Source organism: Scardinius erythrophthalmus (genome assembly GCF_964197995.2).
Source record: "Scardinius erythrophthalmus genome assembly, chromosome: 12".
NCBI classification, from domain to species: Eukaryota; Metazoa; Chordata; class Actinopteri; order Cypriniformes; family Leuciscidae; genus Scardinius; species Scardinius erythrophthalmus.
In genome coordinates, this window is record NC_138232.1 from 25975759 (window position 1) to 25997534 (window position 21776).

The 21776-nt window shown below is 39.3% G+C and overlaps 1 protein-coding gene across 1 annotated transcript in view; it reads right to left on the reverse strand.

The window, feature by feature from the left end:
* Window positions 1-8634: 8634 nt before the first annotated feature.
* pecam1b (platelet and endothelial cell adhesion molecule 1b) overlaps window positions 8635-21776 on the reverse strand; it is a 31699-nt gene continuing 18557 nt past the window's right edge. The window contains exons 9-16 of the mRNA XM_081381621.1: window positions 19079-19180; window positions 18956-18986; window positions 18627-18703; window positions 16632-16676; window positions 16379-16471; window positions 15963-16016; window positions 15818-15840; window positions 8635-8967 (exon numbers count right to left, since the gene is read on the reverse strand). Coding sequence (XP_081237747.1) covers window positions 8911-8967; window positions 15818-15840; window positions 15963-16016; window positions 16379-16471; window positions 16632-16676; window positions 18627-18703; window positions 18956-18986; window positions 19079-19180 — 482 coding nt within the window. The 3' untranslated portion in view covers window positions 8635-8910. The remainder of the gene's footprint in view (window positions 8968-15817; window positions 15841-15962; window positions 16017-16378; window positions 16472-16631; window positions 16677-18626; window positions 18704-18955; window positions 18987-19078; window positions 19181-21776) is intronic.

The window sequence follows — 21776 nt, forward strand, 5'->3', positions numbered from 1 at the left end:
AAGGGAGTTAGATGAGCTAAAAAGCGCAATGAAACTAAAATTGAGTGAAATTCAACAGCTGGAAGAAGTGAACACAAAACCTAGTGTTTTCCAGCCTCAGCTTCAAATTGCTGCATACCCACAACAATTAGTGAATACCCAACACCCCAGCCCACATTGGCGCAAAGATTTCAAAATTTCTGGACAAATTGGTGACCCAGGTCAAAAAGAAAAATTAACTTTTTCAAGTTTAGCACACCAAATTGAGAACGGGTTGAGCAGAGGCTACCCAGAATGTGAGATTGTGGATGCAGTCATTCGTGCCATTTCCCCAGGCTTACAGTTAAGAAGCTATCTAGAAGGAAAATCAAACCTGACTCTACCTACCTTAAGACGAATCCTGCGCTCTCACTTCCAAGAAAAAAGTGCAACTGAACTTTATAAGCTACTCACCTCTGAATGCCAAGGAAACAAAGAAACACCACAGAATTTCCTTATGCGTGTTCTTGACCTGCGCCAGAAAATCCTGTTTGCATCTCAAGAAGCCGAATCAGGCCTCAAATATGATCCAGCATTAGTCCAAAGCATGTTCTTACATACTGTACTCACCGGTCTCCAAAGTGACAGCATAAAAGTAGACATGCAGCCCCTACTTCTGAACCCCAAAACCACTGATGAGGCTTTGTTGGAGAAATTAAACAGTGCTTGTGCTAATGAGGCAGAAAGACAAAAGAAAAAGAAAACCAATGTGCAGCACACAACTACGGTTGTCCATGCAGTTAAGTCCAGTGATGAAGTGACTGATAAGAAATCCAATGTGACTCAAAATGTGCCGAAATCATCTTTTGACGTGTTGACCGAACTTAAAGAGCTGAGAACTGATGTAGCTTCACTAAAAACACTCAATGCTGAAATAGCTCACATCAGGGAATCGTTGCAGCAACCAGCCTTTGCCTCACCACAATTTCCCATTCCTTCACAGAGAAATTCTGACAGAGAAGTTGTTCAGTGTCAAGTGCCGCCCTATTGGACATCACCGGGTGCCAACCAAACAAGAGTGAACACTCAGTTTCAACCCCAGTATATGCCTCGACAATATTATGCACCGACTGCTCGTTCACAAGCAAGAAAATGCTTCAATTGTCAGCAGCAAAGAACAGAGGAACGTTGCATGCATTGTTTTCGATGTGGCAGTGGTGAGCACTTCCAAGCCGGATGCAGAATTCGTGGCATTAGGCCTTCAAGAGAGACTCCTTTAAACGGAGACCGGTTACTTCCGCGGGACAGGGAGTAACCAGATCTACTGATCAGTCCCGGAGATGTGCAGCCTGTGGAAAGACAGATAGGCAGATGAAGCAGTGTTCACAATGTAAAAAAATACTGTATTGTTCTAAGACCTGCCAAACTCACCATTGGGCTGAACATAAGCAAACTTGCATCAACGCAACAAAATCAATGTCAAACTTCTCTAGGACAATGAGTATTCACAACCCTTGCAGCACTCAGGTTAACCAGCATTCCCTGGTGACGTCCTTAGTTGGGAGACAATGTCTTGTTGAATGTTACCTGCACGGCCAACGATTTCAAGCACTGTGGGACACTGGCTCTCAGGTATGTGTCATTGATGAAGTGTGGAAACAGGATTACTTACCAGAAGTACCATTGAGGGATGTGTCTGACATTCTTGAGGCTCCAAATACGTTGAACCTTGTAGCTGCCAATGGCATTAATATACCATATATTGGGTATGTTGAAGTGACATTTAAATTATCATCACAGGCATCTCACGAAGCTGAACTTGTCATTCCTATGCTCGTAGCAAGGGGTCAAAACCTCTCTCACCCTCTCATAGGTTTCAATGTGATAGAACAAATTGTGAACTCCATTGAACAAGCACAACCAAACACCGTCAATAACAAAATACTGGAGAGAACTGTGAAAACTGCATTTCCCAGCCTAAAGAGGAGCAAAGTCCAGGCATTCATTCAACTTCTGAGTGCAGAGAGCTCATGTGAATACACAGTAAAGACCACAAAAGAGCATGTTAACGTCCCCAAACGTAGTACTATGCAGGTCTCATGCCGAGTGTATATACAGCCAGTTAAAGAGGACAGCACACTCATTTTTGAACCTGATGTGAATCACCAGTGGCCGGAGGGGCTTGAATTCACAGAAAGTTTAGTGAAGCTAAAAAAGGGGGCTCCAACAAATATCACAATTGAGGTGTACAATGACACTGACCATGATGTTACTCTTATGGGCCAGACTCCGATCGGTACAGTACAGCTTGTCAAGAATGTCTTACCTGCTAGTATGTTTGAGGTGTCAGCAAACCCTACCTCTGTTGAAGTATGTCACATCCAGGCTGCGGATCACTGTCTTGACCACACCAGCACTGATGAATGGGACCCGCCCGTCGATGTCAGTCACCTGAGTAAATACCAGAAACGGATAGTACAGCAAATGCTAAGAGAAGAATGCCATTCATTTTCTAAGTCAGACAATGACATTGGGTGCATCAGAGATTTGCAATTGAGTATCTCACTTAAAGATGAGGAGCCAGTCAGTCGCAGTTACTTGTCTGTGCCAAAACCCTTGTATCGTGAAATGAAAGAATATTTGCATGACCTCATAGCACAAGGATGGATTGAAAAATCCAACTCATCATATTCATCTCCAATCGTCTGCGTAAGGAAGAAAGATGGCAGCCTTCGTTTATGCATTGATTATAGAGACTTAAACCGAAAGACTCACCCAGATAGACAACCGATTCCGAGAGTGCAGGACATTATGGACAGCCTTGGGGGTAATGCTTGGTTTTCATCATTAGATCAAGGGAAGGCCACCAGGGGTTCATGTCAAGAGAAAGTAAGCACCTAACGGCTTTTGTGACACCCTGGGGTCTATATGAATGGGTACGAATTCCTTTTGGGCTGATGAATGCTCCAGCGGCCTTCCAGCGGTGTATGGAAGAGTGTTTAGAAGGCCTGCGAGACGAGATATGCATCCCATACCTTGATGACACCTTGGTGTTTAGTAAGACCTTTGAGAACCACGTCCAGGATGTAAAGAAAGTGCTGCAACGGCTGAAGGAACATGGTATCAAACTCAAGCCAAAGAAGTGTGAGCTTTTCAAACCTGAAGTCCGTTACCTGGGAAGAATAGTCTCTGCAGAGGGAAGTAAAGTTGATCCTGCAGACACAGAAGCTGTCAGATCCCTGAAAGACAAACAACCAAAAAATGTCGGTGAGTTGAGGAGAATTCTTGGTCTACTTAGCTACTACAGGCAGTACATTAAAGATTTCTCTCGCATCGCTAGCCCTTTGTACGACCTGTTAAGAAGCACTCCAGAAGATAATGCCCACATGAGAGACAATCAGAGAAAGTCAAAACCAAAATGCATGAAAACTGGTGTTCCATCGAGTAAGCCTATTACCTGGACTGATCAGCATCAGAACACTCTTGAGCAACTAATTGACTGTCTGCTCCAGCCCCCTGTATTAGCATTCCCAAAGGCTTGGGTGCAGTATTGTACCAAAATCAAAATGGAAAACTTCGTGTGATTGCCTACGGATCTCGTACTTTATCTGCTGCTGAGAAAAATTACCACCTACACTCAGGCAAGCTTGAATTTCTTGCTCTGAAGTGGTCAGTCACTGAAAAATTTCGTGATTACTTGTATTATGCCCCAACCTTTACCGTTTATAGTGACAACAATCCCCTTACATATGTCCTGTCAACTGCCAAATTGAATGCTACAGGCTGCAGGTGGGTGGCTGAATTAGCAGATTTCCACTTCACAATCAGATATCGCCCTGGCCGAGAAAATATTGACGCTGATACACTATCCAGAATGCCCCTTGACATCGGAACTGTGATGAATGAGTGTTCGGAGGAGCTGTCATCAGATGTGATAGGTGCAACAATTCAGGCGGTAGAAGTTCAAGAAGGACCCAGCATTCCATGGTCAGTCTCGACAAACTGTTCCTCCATCGAAGTCTGTTCAGCGGTTCCAACCATCACCCCATTGTCCGTAAATGAGATAAGAGAAGCTCAAATCAATGACCAAGAAATGAGTCCTGTATACCAATGCAAGTTGTCTGAATTAAAACCACAAGTGAAACAGCTCAAGACATACAGCCTAAAAACAAAATGCCTTTTTCGTGAATGGAGAAAACTTACCATTGATAAGGATGGTGTCCTCTGCCGAACCACTCCCACCCGCACACAGTTGGTCCTGCCTGAGAAATTTAAAGAAACAGTCTTGCGAGAGCTTCACGATGAAATGGGCCATCAAGGTACAGAACGCACTCTCTCACTCATTCGTGAACGTTTCTTTTGGCCTTACATGCAGGCAGAAATTGAGCATTATGTCACAAAAACATGCACATGCCTAAAGCAGAAGAAGCCCTGTTATGAGACAAGAGCCCCATTAACAAACATTGTTACGACCCAGCCATTTGAATTGATCTCAATTGATTTTCTACACTTAGACCGCTGTAAAGGAGGTTTTGAGTATATTCTTGTGGTAGTAGACCATTTCACCCGATTCGCCCAAGCATACGCCACTACCTCCAAATCAGGTAAAACTGCTGCAGATCGCATCTTTAATGATTTCGCCTTAAAATTCGGCTTCCCCTCTCGCATCCACCATGATCAAGGTGGGGAGTTTGAGAATCAATTGTTTGAACAGCTCCAAAAGTACTGCGGCATCACAGGCTCAAGGACAACCCCATATCACCCTCAAGGCAATGGCCAAGCCGAACGTTTTAATAGGACACTATTACAGATGCTCAGAACACTCACAGCAAGTCAAAAGTCTAACTGGAAAGATTCCTTGAATAAGCTGCTGTATGCTTACAATTGTACCCGCTCAGAAGTCACCGGGTTCTCTCCTTTCTACCTGTTATATGGGAGGTCTCCGAGATTGCCTGTTGACATGCTGTTTGGGTTAAATTCAGAAATGCCTTCCTGTCACCAGAGAGAGTATGTCGAAAAATGGAAACACGGAATGGAGGAGGCATATAAAATTGCCAGAGAGTGTGCTAAAAAATCTGCAGACAGGAGCAAAAAGAACTTTGACAACAAAGTGAGGAGCACCACACTGCAGCCAGGTGATCGTGTCCTGGTAAAGAACTTAACACCACGAGGAGGCCCGGGAAAACTTCGCAATTTCTGGGAAGATAGCATCCATACAGTTGTGCGACAGATGGGTGGTGAGCTCCCAATTTATGAAGTTAAGCCAGAAAGGGGAAAGGGACGATCCAGAGTTCTCCATCGCAATTTATTAATGCCTTGTGACCACTTACCTCTCGAAACTGCTCCACATCCAAAACCCAGACAGAAACGTGAGTTGTCAAAGCCTCTAAGTAATGATACAGAGTCTGATGAGGAGAGTGAAGATGAAATGGACTTGCATTATGTGTCTCCACAAGTATTTCAATCAGACTTTGCGGATGGACCTGAAAACCTTGAACCGCTACTTACCTCAGAGTCCGATGAGCATCCAAATGAGGTCCTGGCACAGGTTTCTGAGTACATGTCTTCTGTGGAAAATGACCAAGAGGAACAAGAGCCACCTGCAGGGACTTACAGTGCAGAACAAGAGTTTAACTTACATGCTGATGAACAAGTTCCTACTCCCATGTCACCTGCTGAAAACCAAGAGAGTCAAAGTGAGCAAACTTACCAGCTGCCTAAAAGAGAAAGATACCCACCAAGAGTACTAACCTATGATGAGCTTGGTACACCGTCTTATGATGTCAAGCAACTAAATGGAATCTTGCAAACACCACAACAGAACTTACTTTACCTGCCTGCACAGTGCCTGTCGACATGGTTGCCACCGGTTCAGCAATACTGCTACCAGTTGCCTTTGGTGTATACAATTCACTAAATAAGGACCATGAACAGTTAAAGTTCATACGAGACTGTGTACTTGAAACCTTGGAGACTCTTTGCATTGTAGACTGTTACAGTCTGGCACTTTGAAAAAAAAAAAGAGATGGACTGTTTTGTCTGAGGATTATTGCCTTGAACAGTTTTGAACTTTGACATTTTGAAAAACTATGGACTGTTTGCCTTATGGACTGTGAGTGTGAGAGGCTGTTGAATTCCTAAAATCAAACAGGAATATGGACTGTTGTTTCATGCCTCTTTAAACTTTTTGCTCTGTGATACACTCATGGACTGTTCTTGCTGAGAAACTCTTGATTTTCCATAAAGTGAACTATTAAGTTCGGAACGAGCCATGGACTGTGAAAAGATTGAATAGAAAATTCTTGCACAAGAAAATGTATTTTATTTTATGCAACTTACAAAAGGTACTTAGAGACTCTTTAAAGAGAATGTCGAGACGACATTTATTTTTGTAGGGGAGTGTGTGACAGATTGAAAATGAACATACATACATTTAAATGCATAAGTCTGTGTACACTGTGATATATAATTATATATAATATATATAAATATATTCACTATTTACAATATGTAGAAAAGTCTATAAAATATAAATATGTTACTTTATAGTTATACTTAGTTAATCTGTGATCAGTTTATGGGCACGATAAGTTGGACGATCGATTGTTCTGGTCTGCGTCAACACTAGGGGGAGAGCTCGCGGGTTTTTTCCATTCTACATAAAGCTTCCAGTGGAGAAACTGCGCGAGTTTTGTGTGTGTATTAATCTTCTCCCCCTTTTCAGGTATTAAGTGTGATTATTAGTTTAAAACACTTTAATAGGATTAATAATATGTTTGAGAGTATAGAGACGCGATTATTATATTGATTGTGTGTCCGAAATGTTTAAAATGTGTAGTTTAGAAATGCGCGAGCTCAAGACTCCATTTTGTGCGCGTTGGGAATAGCGTTAGGCCTATATAATGGCGCGAAGCTCGTGTATGTTCAATTTGTGTAGTTCATGTGTAATCCTGTTTATATGGTGATGATTTGTCGACTTGTTTCAAAGATGTGTAGAGTAAAAGTGACTTGAGAATGTTCCAATCTAGCTGGAATTGTACATTTACATGCGTATAACTGATTTGCCATAGAGTTAATATGCATAGATGACTAAAAAGAGTAAGATTTAAAAGAGTTGAGTCTCAGGTAAGGTAACCGTTAAATGCTTTAAAATGCTTTATTGTATTTCTGTGTGTACTTTATAGTGTCATGAGTCTCAAATAGCCTTTTATAAAAGAGTGTACTCATGTAATTATATACGTATATGGTAAAAACTGCTGAATACTGATCTGAAAGATGTCAATGAAGTTAATTTGTAATATAAATGTTTAATTTTGTTTATACAAATGATTAATTTTGATTACCATTCTACATAAAGCTTCCAGTGGAGAAACTGCGCGAGTTTTGTGTGTGTATTAATCTTCTCCCCCTTTTCAGGGGTACAACACACTACATGTACATATTCACAGGAATGATTATTGTAAACAAGATTTCATTTTGATTTATTTATTTACCTACCCACCTCTCTCCCTCTCTCTCTCACACACACACAGTAACCCGACCCCTAAACCTACCCATCACACACATACACACAAGTCAAGCGTTTTTTGTCTATAAAACGCCGATAGCAGGCCGGGTGAAACCCGTAGTTGTTGGGACATCAGAGACCGGTTTGTCCAGGAGGGCAACATGTTTATTAGCAATAGCTAACGTTAGCTCCGTAGTGTCCGACGTTTTGAGCCATTCCTATGCTTGATTTTTTCCCATCGGACTTCAGTAAAGGTCTGCGGACCTTTCCCACCATCTTTTCTGACATGAAGAATACACTTTACGGGTGTTAATCGAGCTTGATCGCCGCTATCAGATGAAGATGCGCTGCTTACGTCCTCCTCCATGTTTACATACTGTATGTGCGTAGTGATATTGGCTTGATTTCGGCTGTGACCTACTTCCATTTTCGATGCTGATTGGTTGAAAATCTAGCTCAACAGTTTTATATGTCTCAATACGCAGTCAATATAGTGCGCCAATAAATTACAATTTCTCATTAACTGCAGGATAATGCGTGGAGAACTTTTTGCTTGGATACCTTTTATTAACGTAGAACATATTGAGCAAAAGAAAAAGTAGTGCCCCACTTGGTGGAACGAAACCCTATTTCTAGGCCTCTTTTAGGCTACTGACAGCGGCCTAAATGTTTTAAGACTTTGAATAAGAACATACAGTACCAGAGAAGTCTTCTGACAAAATTGGAAGTAATTTAAAATGCTTATCATTTAGGCCAGACTTGACTTTACTAACCTAAATAATAAATACTAAGGTTAAAGGTGTTGAGATCAAAGTACACACCACAAAACACCATGTTTTTTTTGCTCAATTATCAGTAGTACCAATATTTATTGAGCTCACTATACTTAGTGATGTCAGCCTGGATGAGCTAAGTGATATGGGTGTAACTGGAATTAACTAGCCATTATCATCTTTTCCCAGTGGAAAACCTGAAAGGAAATTCTTTGTTTTGGTTTCCTTTAGCACAAGCTAAAAGTGACATTATTTATGTCAACTGATAAAAGCATTTTGCCCAGGGATGAAAGCATGACTTTATCTATATCTCTCATGTGAGGCGATTACAAACTAACTGCTGGAGCAGTTTGAGTCACATCATCCAACTTAATAGAGACAATTTACTGAGGTATTAAAGTAAAAGATATTTATTACACAGAGAAATTCAAACAAATAATTTTATTTTATTAAAAATGTGATAACTCAAAACAACCTTGTGAAAAGGATGGTTTTAGTACCGATATATACACAGTACAGCATTGTAAAAAACAGGACAAACAATTAAACACATTAGATGAAAGGAAGATACATGATTAAATTAGTGTTTATTAGGAGAATATGGATGAAGGATAAAAGAAATTGATGGAACACAGGCAACAGTATTCCAGAGTGATGTGCAGGATGCTTGAGCTAGTCCACAGGTTCAGGAAGATCATGGTTGAGTTCAGCATATTCTAACAGGCTTTGCTACAAAAACACAAGCATGAAATTGATTGATGAGATGTATGTCATCACTTTCAGAAATCAGATTAAATGGAAATTGACATTTGTTCATGTTAGTAACATCCTCAAAAAGATACATTTCGGAGGCTTCCGGTAAGATGGCGGAGTGAGAAGTCGCAAAGTTTCTGCTCTGAGTATTACTTTTCAAATTCATCATTTTTGCTTATTTACACGTCCGGCGCACCTAGCATTTTAGCACTAAATTAATCAGATTTGAATTACGTCCCTGAGTAATCTAATATGCCAAGAGGTAATACGAAAAAGACCGCAGATTTTACTGAGGGAAACGTGCAAGCAGCGGGCATGACTGCTTCGGCGCAGGGGGATGATCTTCGTGAACTTCTGGGGGGTATCAGATCAGAGGTCGCGGCTCTTAGAACGGAGATTCTTTCTGAGTTGAAATCTTCTATCTCAGCTGTTAAAACATCACTGCAGGTGCAGGAGCAAAAGCTGAATGATGTGGAAGAATCACTCAACGATGTGGATGGTCGCGTTGCTTCTCTGGAGACCATGTGCGCAGCTTTGTCGAAAGACAACGAACGGATGAAGGCGAAGATCGACGACTTAGAAAACCGCTCTAGGAGGAATAATGTGAGAATAATCGGCATTCCTGAGCACTCTGAGGGCACACGCCCGACCACTTTTATGGAGGAACTCCTACTTGATGTCTTTGGGAGGGAGAGTTTCACTAAACCTCCGGTGGTGGACAGAGCGCATCGCTCCCTAGCACCCCCGCCGAAACCAAACCAGGCCCCGAGACCCGTTATCGTCCGACTCCATCACTATCAGACGAGGGAATTAATTCTTCGACTTGCGCGGGAAAAGGGACAGCTTCAGTATAACGGCTCTCGGATCCATTTCTACCCAGATGTAAGTGTGGAAGTAGCCAAACGGAGAGCAGCTTTCAACCCGATTAAAGCTAAGCTCAGAGATGCTGGTATCGAGTTTGGCCTTCTCTTCCCTGCGCGCTTGCGAATTACTCACAATGGTATGAGGCATTTCTTTGATTCTCCTCAGCAAGCTACCGAGTTTATTCAAGGTGTTTTGCCGCCCGCGATGGAGAAGGAGAACTAACGTTAACTACGCAACGTTAATGCTGGTCTAACTCATTGTTGTCTACTTAATGGATATATTCAAGTCTTTGGTTATATGGGACTATTCTAATTTTTCGTCTCCCTTTTTCTTCATTCTCCCCCCCCTTCTTTTTTTTTTTTTTTGAGATACCCCGCGATTATATACAGACATCCCTATTAACGATACATTTGGTAACTCAATTCAGGACTATATAATATTGTCCCATATGTTTGTTCATGTATCAAGATGTTAACGTGCTCTTGGTTTTACATTTAATGCGCCGTCAGCAATAGGCCTGATTGTTAGTTAATATTGCTGTGTTAGTTCGTGTTCAACAGAGCAGGAGTAGAAAACTGGTAAGTGATGACACGTTGTAAACCAGTAGATGTTTGGTTTTTGATGGTTACTATGTGGTTTTGGAATGTGGGAGGGATGGGTTTATGTGCGACATATTTTTATCAATCAGCTTTCAGTCAGCATCTGTTCACTTTAACAAACACTCATATGGTAAAGTTGTATATTTTTTATGTAGTGTACTATGTTTGGTCCATTGTGCCTCATTCTGGCCAGTTTATTATTGGTTGCTTTTTGACAAATGTCCAAGCTCCAGACAACTGAGATAAATTTTTTGACCTGGAATGTGAAAGGTATGAATAATTTAATTAAGAGAAATAAGATTATGGCACATTTGCGCCTTCTAAAGGCTGGGGTCGCATTTTTACAGGAAACGCACATTCTGAATGCAGATGTGGTAAAGCTTAAACGATGTTGGGGGGGGCAGGTATTTCATTCTTGTTTTAACGTGAAAAGTAGAGGCACTGCCATTCTCATCAGGAAAGATATTCCATTTCTTGCCGATGACGTTATCAGAGACCCCAATGGTCGTTATGTTATTGTGGCTGGTTGCCTTTTTGGAAAACAAGTCATCCTGGTCAACATCTATGCCCCAAACTTTGATGACTACAATTTCTTTAGCAAAGTTTTTGGGACTATTTCATCAGTTGACAACCATGCTTTGATAATAGGGGGGGACTTTAATTGTGTTTTAGACACCTCTCTTGACAGGTCCTCAACTAGAATCATACAGCCTTCCAAATCTGCTACTGTTATACAGGATTTTTGTGAGCAGTATGGACTACTCGACCCATGGAGATTTTTTTTCCCTTCCTCCAAAGTTTTTTCCTTCTTCTCCCCAGTACATCATTCTTATAGCCGTATAGATTTTTTTTTGGTAGACAAAAGCCTGATATCCCTTATTTCATCAAGTGAATATCATAGTATAGTGATATCTGATCATGCCCCTTCTTTATTTAAGCTCAGTTTCCCCAATCACTACTCTAGTTTTAGACCCTGGAGGTTAAACTCTCTGTTATTGTCAAACGATGAATTTGTTAATTTTTTATCTAAAGAGATTGTTTGTTTTTTGGAGATAAATGATGCACCTGATATTTCGAGAGCTACATTATGGGAGGCTCTTAAAGCCTTTCTACGAGGGAAAATTATTTCCTTCTCCTCCTATACCAGAAAGCAGGAGATCTCTAAGCTGAAAGTAATTTCTGATGCGATAAGCAATTTAGATGTGCAATATGCTACAAACCCAAATCCTGTTTTATATAAAGAACGACTGCGGCTTCAGACCGAATTTAACTTGTTGACAACCTCGCAGGAAGAGAAAAGGTTACTGAAGACCCGCCACCAATTTTATGAATTTGGTGATAAGGCTAGTAAATTATTGGCCTATCAAGCCCGCCAATCTGATGTCTCCAAAGTGATCACTCAAATTCAGTCCCCCACTGGTTCTATGTTACACACTGCCCAAGATATAAATAATAGATTTGTTCAATATTACTCATCTCTGTACTCCTCAGAATATACTAATGATTTGACTTTCCTTGAATCATTCTTCTCTAAGCTAAATCTGCCCACTGTGAATATTGGCCCTGAACTTGGGGATTCTATTAGACAACAGGAGGTTATGGAAGCTATTGTGGCTATGCAGAGTGGCAAGGCACCTGGACCCGATGGCTTCCCTATAGAATTCTATAAGAAGTTCTCAGCTCTGCTGAGCCCACTTCTTGTAGCGGTATATAGTGAAGCTTTTGAGAAAGGTTTCCTTCCTTTTACTCTTTCGCAGGCATCAATTTCGCTTTTGTTAAAAGAAAACAAGAACGCAACTATCTGTGAATCATATAGGCCAATTTCTCTGCTAAATGCCGATTTTAAAATATTAGCTAAGGCCCTTGCGGTGCGTTTAGAACCCATCTTGCCCGCAATAATTCACAACGATCAAACTGGATTTATCCGGGGGCGTAATCCCTTTAACAACTTGCGCCGTTTGTTTAATGTAATGTACACACATTCACACTCGGACGCAGAAGTCATTGTTTCTCTTGACGCCGAAAAGGCGTTCGACCGGGTAGAGTGGGAATATCTTTTTTTTACCCTTAAAAAATTTGGCTTCCCTGAAAATATGATATCCTGGGTTAAGCTTTTATACTCCGCCCCAGTAGCCTCAGTTCGCACAAATAATGTATTCTCAGAATATTTCTCGTTACATAGAGGTACAAGGCAGGGTTGCCCGCTTTCACCCATGTTGTTCGCAATTTCTATCGAGCCATTGGCTATATTACTCCGTCAGTCCCCTGCTTTTAGAGGAATCACTCGAAATGACATAGAGCATAAAATTTCCTTATATGCGGACGATGTTCTTTTGTATGTTTCCAACCCCTCTTCATCACTACCACACATATTGTCAGCTATAGAGGATTTTGGGAAAATTTCAGGCTATAAAGTTAATATGCATAAAACAGAGTATTTTCCGATTGTTGTACCTCCAGATTTTGTTCCCCATAGTATTCCATTTAGAGTGGTTCATAATACGTTTAAATACCTGGGTGTATCAGTAACACGTTCCTTTAATAGCTTGTTTAAGGCCAATTTCTCCCCACTCTTAAAACGTTGTAAGAAAGATTTCAAGAAGTGGTCTGCTTTGCCTCTGTCTTTGGCTGGCCGTATTAATTTGATTAAAATGACGGTTCTGCCACGCTTTTTATATCTATTTTCAAATATACCTATATTCATAAGAAAATGTTATTTTGCCAATCTAGATAAGCTAATTGGCTCCTTTTTGTGGGGGGGTAAATCCCCTCGTATTGGAAAATCTTTTTTACAGAAACCCAAGTGCCAAGGAGGCATGGCATTGCCCAACTTTTTATTTTACTATTGGGCAAGCAATATTCAAAAAATCATACATTGGGTGTCTGCTTGGGATTCACAATCAATTCCTGTATGGGTGAAAGGGGAGGAAGCATGTACCAAATTTGCTCTTAAGTCCTTGGTCTGTGCACCTCTTCCGATATCAGGAAAGAGTTTCATTACATCACCGAATCCAGTAGTTGCACACACGTTAAAAATTTGGTCGCAGTTTAGGAGGCATTTTGGATTACAAGCTGCTTCAGCTGCTGGTCCCATTGTTTCTAATTGCTTGTTCCCCCCATCTTATATGGATGCTGCTTTTCAGGTGTGGGAGGAACAGGGAATTAGATCCTTAAAAGATTTATTTTCTAATAATATTTTCTGTTCCTTTGAGGAGCTTGTACACAATTTTTCTTTGTCTAAAACTAATTTCTTTAGATATCTACAGATAAGGAGTTTCATTAAGTCAGTATTCAAATCCTTTCCTGAATTACCTGCTCCCTCAGTTATTGATGCACTGCTGGATTTAAAACCAGAGAGCAGAGGATTCATCTCTAGCATATATTCTCTTATAAGCACCATAAATCCTCGAAGCACAGACCATGTTAAAAACTCCTGGCAGCTTGACCTGGGTAGAGACTTTACTGATGCGGAATGGGGTCGCATTTTAGACAAAGTACATTCATCATCACCTTGTGCCAGACATGCTCTCATTCAATTTAAAATACTTCATAGGTTACATTTCACCAATTCAAAATTAGCTAGGATCTATCCCACTATTAATCCTGCATGCAACAGATGCCTGCATTCGCCAGCCACAACAGCCCATATGTTTTGGACATGCCCGAGATTGGAGGGGTTTTGGAAAGAAATCTTTAAATCTTTTAGTGACATGTATGGTGTCCCTATTGAACCTGACCCCCTGTTAGCTGTCTTTGGCACTAGCCCGGAAAATATTGTGCTTAAGGAAGGAATGTGTAAGGTAATTGCCTTTACCACTCTGTTGGCAAGACGCTTAATTCTTCTCCAGTGGAAAAAAGCGGAGCCCCCAACACATAATAGATGGATTAAAGAAGTAATGTATTACATCCAGCTTGATAAAATCAAATTCACTGTCAGAGGTTCAAAAAGCAAATTTTTTGAAATGTGGTCACCTTTCCTAGCTTATTTTGATGACTTGCAATTTTCAGAGGGAGGGGCCACCTAAACACCTGTACAAATGTGGACCTATAGATATTATTGTATTCTTTATTCTCTTTATTTGATGATCTTTTACGTGTCTGTTTCATACCATTCCATGTCAGTTATAATTCTGGTTGAATGGACAATTTTGAGGCAAATATAAGGTGATTGATTCCTTCCTTCATTTACTCATTGATTCATTTACTTATTTATCTGGGTTCTTATTTTATTTTATTAATTTTTTTTTTTTTTTTTTTTATCTATTTTTTTTTTTTTTTTTTTTTTTTTACTATTGCTGTACTTACATGATATATGCACCTTATACTTTGAATATGCACACTACTGTAATGTATCTGTTTGTTGTCTTTGAGGATAGTGTATGATGTCTTTGAACTGTAAGCTATGTGTTCATGTTGAGTCGCACGAGGGAAATGAGGGAGTATTGTAGGGGGTTTGTTATAATGTCTCCTTTTGTTGCAATTGTCTTTTTTTTGTTGCATATTTTGTTATAAAAATGGTTATAAATAAAGTACTCAAAAAAAAGATACATTTCTCACGTGTCACCCTTTACATGCTTAACTCTGCTGGTAATCCATAGTCTACCAGAGATGCACACATAAGAAGAGGTGAAAAAGATTAATCATTAGTGTGGAATTTAATAATAATAATAATAAAAACAAGGACATTCTGATTGATGCCAGTTTAACTAACAGTTTAGATGTACTTTGTCTTCCTTTACTCTTGCCTTTCACAGAGTTTATGAGGTCACTGTGTGTGTGACTGCTCTGTAAATTCTGGCCCTCTGTTCAAGAGGAAACCACAGCCCTGCTATTTGTTCCTATCTGGAAAGTCTGACTGGTGCTTCCCTCTTCACTTACTGTAGACAGATTTTACAAAACACACACATTCAGTCCTCTATGTGAGTATGTTACATCCTCCCACATGACATTAGGATTCTGAAGAAAAACCAAGATCACATTTAGTGGTCAGGTGCAGGGATGTATCATGCTACTGCATGTAAGATATTACTTATAAAATAAATGTGTTAGGAATTGGCGGATTGCCCTTTGACCATAAATGTTGTTGGTTTGTAAATAAACAAGATGCACACTTGTTGAAGTAATGTTTGATTTTGAGTCATTTGAAAACAACAGAAAGCACTGTTCACTGTTTGTCACCAATAAACCAATAAACATTTTTAACATTATACTTTCTTATCTGTTTGAAGTTTGTATACACTGAGACACAGGAGACATCCTGATTTTTTTTTTTTAAAGATCAGACAGCAGGATGGAAAAAAATTGCAGACAATGGGCAATCCACTGGCTTAGAAGGTCATGCGGATTGAAAGAATGGAACTTACATGGTTAATATTCTCAGGAGCCCCTGTATAAACGATCAGAAATATGATTAGAAAAAGAGAGCCATTTGAACACAACCCACTGTTTGCATTACATCATTTTTTGTGTAATTTGTGTGTGTATATGTGCCCTCTTAGCTGGTTGTACCTTGAGAGGTCTGAAGCTCACTGTATACAGTCTCTGTGCCTTTTCTCAGAGGAACTAAAGAACAAAATAATATGAGGGTTTAAGGTGCATTTTAATTGCTTTAAAAAAATCATATTTTTTTTTTCTTTTAATATATATTTTTAAGAAATGTTTTGTGTAAAGAGTCAAATGCAAACTAACTCTAATTCTGGATAAGTAAGTGGCTATTGGAGTTAATAGGAACCTAATTAGTCTGGCCTTTCCTGTTTATAAGATGTCTCAGTAATTAAATCCAAGGCCCTTGATAATTTGGATGGTTAGACCCTACCCAGGAAGTGGCTTTTCTCTAATCAGAAATCATAATCTTCCTCTTTAAAGGCAAGAGGAGCGAGAGGAGAAAAAAAGAGATGGATATGATTTTAAAAGGTTGAACTTACTTTGTGTAGGATCTACAGGTTGAGGATGAACAACCTCTGTGTACTCTACGTCACCTTCATTTGGTGACTGTAGGCTGTCCTGATCAGCTTCATCTGGTAGAAACAAAAATTAACAACAAGAATAAAAGTAAACAAAATCAAGTAGTTGAGAGATTTTGAGAATTCAGGTACATTATATGCTGCAAGAAAAATGCTATAGTTTGGACAGTGCCTGGGAACCGGCATTCAGATTATTACTTGAGTGGTGATGTACCTGGAGGTCTTTCACTCCAAACACTCTCTTTGTTATTCACCTCCACTGAAACACAGCAAAAAGAGTGCATCAGCCAAGATCAGTTACATGCCACCAGTCTCAGCTGAAATAAAATTAGTTGAAGTACATTCATTCTTATTCCAAACTTTACCAAAATATGTTATTTTCAGATTTTAGAGAGTCATCTGAGATGTTAGGAACGACTGAATGAACGCATGCACACGGAGACACACACACACACACACACACACACACACACACACGACTTTAACAGAGTTCAAATTTAGACTTGCCCTGATTTCTCACCAAATCTATAAGCTCACTTTTCAGCATGTTAAACACATTTTAGGATTAGTCAGTGACATTTCCCTGCTTTTAGAGACATTGCATCTGAACTAAACTGTTTGGTCTGGACATAAGTAACTGTACAATAAACCAGACAAATACAAAAGCAGGAAATTGTACATAAAATAAATGCCTATACAAAGTTGCCATTCAAAATGTGATTTAAACCAAAGGAGGTGGATCTTAAAAACATAACTCTATCTTTAGCAAAGATCAAAATTCAGAAATATTAAATAATCCCTAGTTTATATCTCATTCAAATATATTAAAAAAAGACAGACTGGAGAAAGTCAGACATTGACAATCTTTCAATAAGAGGGAAGAAATTCAAAATGAGGAAATTCCAAATAAAGCATTTTATTAGATTTAAAGTGCCTACCAAATCTGAATGTATGTACCAACTAAACACATACACACAATCATATAAAGTAAATAATGCATTAACACAGACACTTTTAGTGTAAAATGAAACAAACAACATCTATTAACAAACATATGATGATGGAAGCAAAAACATACACACATAAGCAAAGCAGTTAAATCAGAGAAAAAGGACACGGTGAACAGATGATACAGATTCTGTTAAGATGAATGATGAGCCAAACTGATATGATAAAGGTGAGTTAAACATTTTTCTCCTGTTGTAAGGAGAAGATGGGGCAGTTGACTGTAATACTTTAGTAGCCAGCATCACATTGATGACAAATGACAAATTGAACATTTAGATTGTCTAGATGGTCTCTTGGATTTCAAAACTGTTTCCATTAATTGTGGAGATCTCAGGTCCCATAGGTCACCTTGTCTGTCAAGTTGTCAAAGGGTAGATCTGCGTGTGGAATTAGAAAGTGAGTTTGCCAGCGCACACAGTGTCTTAGTACAGTAACATTTATTGGAAACTGGCAACTAAATGTAATGGCCATAGATTAACACACACATAAGTTATGTAGACAGATAGCAAAGCCTGAATACTCCTGGTCTGTCCTCTTGACTCATGAAAAGGATGTGTGTGTTTCACCGAACAGCATCTGCTCTGAAACAATGACGTTGCTCTTTAACAGGAAGTAAGGGGGGAGGGCACTCTGTAAGTGTGTGGACAGTTTAACAAAGAGTCAACTTAAATCTGTTCCACACACTAGCGTCAGTTTTCCACCAATGACTTGAGATGAGACCCACACTCATAAAAATAAAAGTTCTTTGGTTCCATGAAGAACCATTAACTTCCATGGAACCTTTCCATTACAATAGGTTAAAAATGACTTTATAGTGGAAAAAAGGTTCTTTAGATTTTAAAATGTTCTTTACAGTAAGAAAATGGGTTATTTAAAGACCTGTTCACTGAAAGTTTCTTTGGAGAACTAAAAAAGTGTTCTTCTATGGCATTGGTGAAAGAAAAAACCCTTTTGGAAACAGTTTGGCATGCCCCAAAACTATTGAAAGAACTTCAATCCAAATGACCCACAGTTTGGTGTCTAATCATAAAAGGAGTCAATATAAAGTACTATATTTCAAGGAAAGATTTGTCAGTGTTGCAAGAGTTTTGGTCTGAAAAGGTGAATGACCACAACATAGACTAATAGTGAAAAAGAGTGAAAGAATAAATGGAGTGGATGATGATGACTGAGAAACAAATAAAAAATATAAAGAGACTACCTGTGTGGGCATTATAATGGGGGTCATGGGTGAGACTCAGGGTTAGAGAGTCATCTGATTTAGGACTTGCAGGCTTTCTGAGGATTGGTGAGAGAAAAATCAAAAGTATTCATTAAATATTCGCCGCTATCTAACTTTCTTGGTTGTCTATGGATAAAATAAACTGGCATTCCTTTTAAAACAGATTTGACTGTTTGGGACCAAATGACTTGTACAGGCATGGTCAGTAACTATGGTATAACAACTATCTAATAAAACAAAAACCCCTAATCTTGTCCCTCTAATGCCGTTAACTCAAGACCAACTTATACATAAGCCAGTCAACTCACACTGAAAGTTTGGCAGCCATCTGTCTTTTACCTGTGACAGAGAGAAAAGTTCAAAAGGGAGTTTTGTTCACAGATCAGAAATGTGGGCAGCTTGTAATGCAGGGGGGCTGTAGGTCTCTCTACCTCGCTTGGCCTTGTAGCGCATCACGATGAAAAGGACCAGCAGCGCCACTAACAGCATGCAGAACACAGCAATCAAAGCCTTTTTCCACATTGCCAGGCTCACTACAGGGAGGACAGGTATAAAGAGACATATCAGAAAATGACTAGTCAGCAAATAATGTGGACTTTCTTTATTACCTTTAAGATTTTAAATAAATATTTGGTGACTTTGAAGGAACAGGTCATCCATAAGTTAAAACTGTCACCATCTACATGTCTTTCGTAACCTGTATGACTTTCTTCCGTGGAGCGCAGAAGGGGTTTTTAGTAGCAAAATGTCCAAGATGCATTTTTTTTCATACAATAAAATTTTAAGTTGTCCATGGCTGTCAAGCAATATTTTTATTGAATAATGATTTTTAATGTCAGTCTGTTCTTCACAAAAAAACAAAAAACAAATAAAAAACATATTGCATGGCTTCAGAAGACTTGGAAAATAACCCATGACACATAAGGTACTTTCGCACCGGGTTGTTCTAGGAACTTAGTTCTAGGAACTAGCCACCAGTGTAGTTCCCAGAAAACGAATGGTTCCCTTAGGAACATTTTCCTGGTTGCATTCACACCGCCAGTACGAACTCTGAAGTGACGTAAGCCGCGCTTGATGTTGTGACTTTTATTTTGACGGTGCAAAGAACGCCAACCAGAGCCTGAGCACATAGTCAGGGCTTAATTTGAGCCGGAACACGCCGGAACATGTTCCGTCACCTCCGACATTGGATCCGGAACCTTTTTTATTGGATCCGGCACCTCCTGTGTCACTAAAATTAATTGCCTAAATGAAAAAAAATAAAATTACTGTTTGTGTAGTGTTCAATGTTTGTGACACATGATTTGCGCGCTTGTTGTACGAGTTGAGATTGCTGTTAGCCTCGATCGTTTCACTCAGGGGAAAAATGTCAAAAAGACAGGAAAGTTTGCTTAACTTTTTCAAATACGCTGACCAGTCAGATCCCAAACAAGCAAAAATCGTTTCCGCTGATCAAAAAGGAGACCACGGTGGACACAGCAGTAGCCTAGTATCGACATAATATCTCGTTATTTCGACATAATAAGGGGACATTCTAATCTGCATTAAGCCACATTAAGCGTTCTTATAGGCTAATGGTTTTCTATGGGAGGAAAATGCTTAACGTGTAAATGCGTTCATATTATGGGCTCATCTGATTTTTTGTACATAGCATAGCCTATTTGTTAGGATTTTAGTATCATAATGATTAATAAATGCACGCACAATTATCCGTGAACTTGATTTGAACAAATGCCTTTCAACTTGTGCAAAATTCAGAATTAAATTAATGTGCAGAAATTTGTACAAATAGAGAGTCTGTAGGCCTACTATACTATTGTAGCCATTAAAAAAGCGCATTTAGTTTCATATTTGTTAAAATATTATAATGTTATTTTTTTTCCATTTATGTTGATTTATGAAAAGTGAACAGCACGACCGAGTAAGATAGGATGCGCAATATGAGACATGGAGCGAGTCAGACATGATTTTGACAGTTGAAGTTGAAGTTGTTTTGTAGAAAGCCTTTCTTTAAAGTGAATTTCGTTTTGTATAAATTGTATCTTAATTTTAATACATTTTTCATCAACCAATTGCCTGTATTTAATGAATAGGCCTACGAAACAAATATAACGGAGGCGCCCGCGCGCTCACTTGCATTGCACGTGAACTAGAGCACATCCTAACTTAACGAAACTCAGTGTATGCCTCACACAGACATGACAAATACATCAAATACACAAAGCTTGAAATGTCTTTAAACGAAATAATTCAAAACGAAAAAAGAAAAAGGCTACTCTCTGATTATGTAATCCATTAGGCTTATTTATGTGCATTTCTCTCTATAAGCGCGAGATGGCGATCGTCAATTTCATCTTTGCAGCCGAGTCGACACTTTTAGAGAAAACACTTGTTTATTAATAAAAATCAATACACGAGTCACCGGATTTACAGATGCACGCACACATATTATTTCGAAATAACAAGATATTGTGTTGAAATAACATTATTATTAATAATAGCCTACATCTTTTAGAATAGGCCTATTTGATTGAATGCTGAATGTTGCGCTTGTTCAATTTAATAAAATTAAAACTTTAATTGTGATCATTAACATAACTGAATATTAAATATTTAGTGGCCAAGTTTTGCGCAGCTCCCCGTCAATGATCTAGCACCCACTCAGCACATGCGTTAAAAATTATCTGGCGCTGTCCCTGCAGAGAAGCTACGTAGGTCGTGTAATTTTTTTTTTTTTTTTTGTTCAGTTACCTCCAACCCGTTTTGAGTCGCCGGATCCACCCCCCCCTCTGCGCTCCGGGACCTCCCACTTTACAAATTAAGCACTGCACATAGTGCTCGCATTCTCTGTGTTCATTAGTTTACGATCTGTCTAACAGTCCTGTCTAATACTTATTTTATTTATTTATTTATTTATTTAATATAGACATAGCAATAACATTGGACGAACCAGATGCATTGTTTAAAGTGTTATAGCACATGTGCTAATTTTCAACACCTGTCCATACGTTATTAGATAGAACTGTTATACATAGAAAAACAGTATATGAAAAGGCATTAGCAGACGGAACTGGATAATATTCTGATTGTACCAAACCAATCTGACTTCTGACCTATAATGCTGCCTGA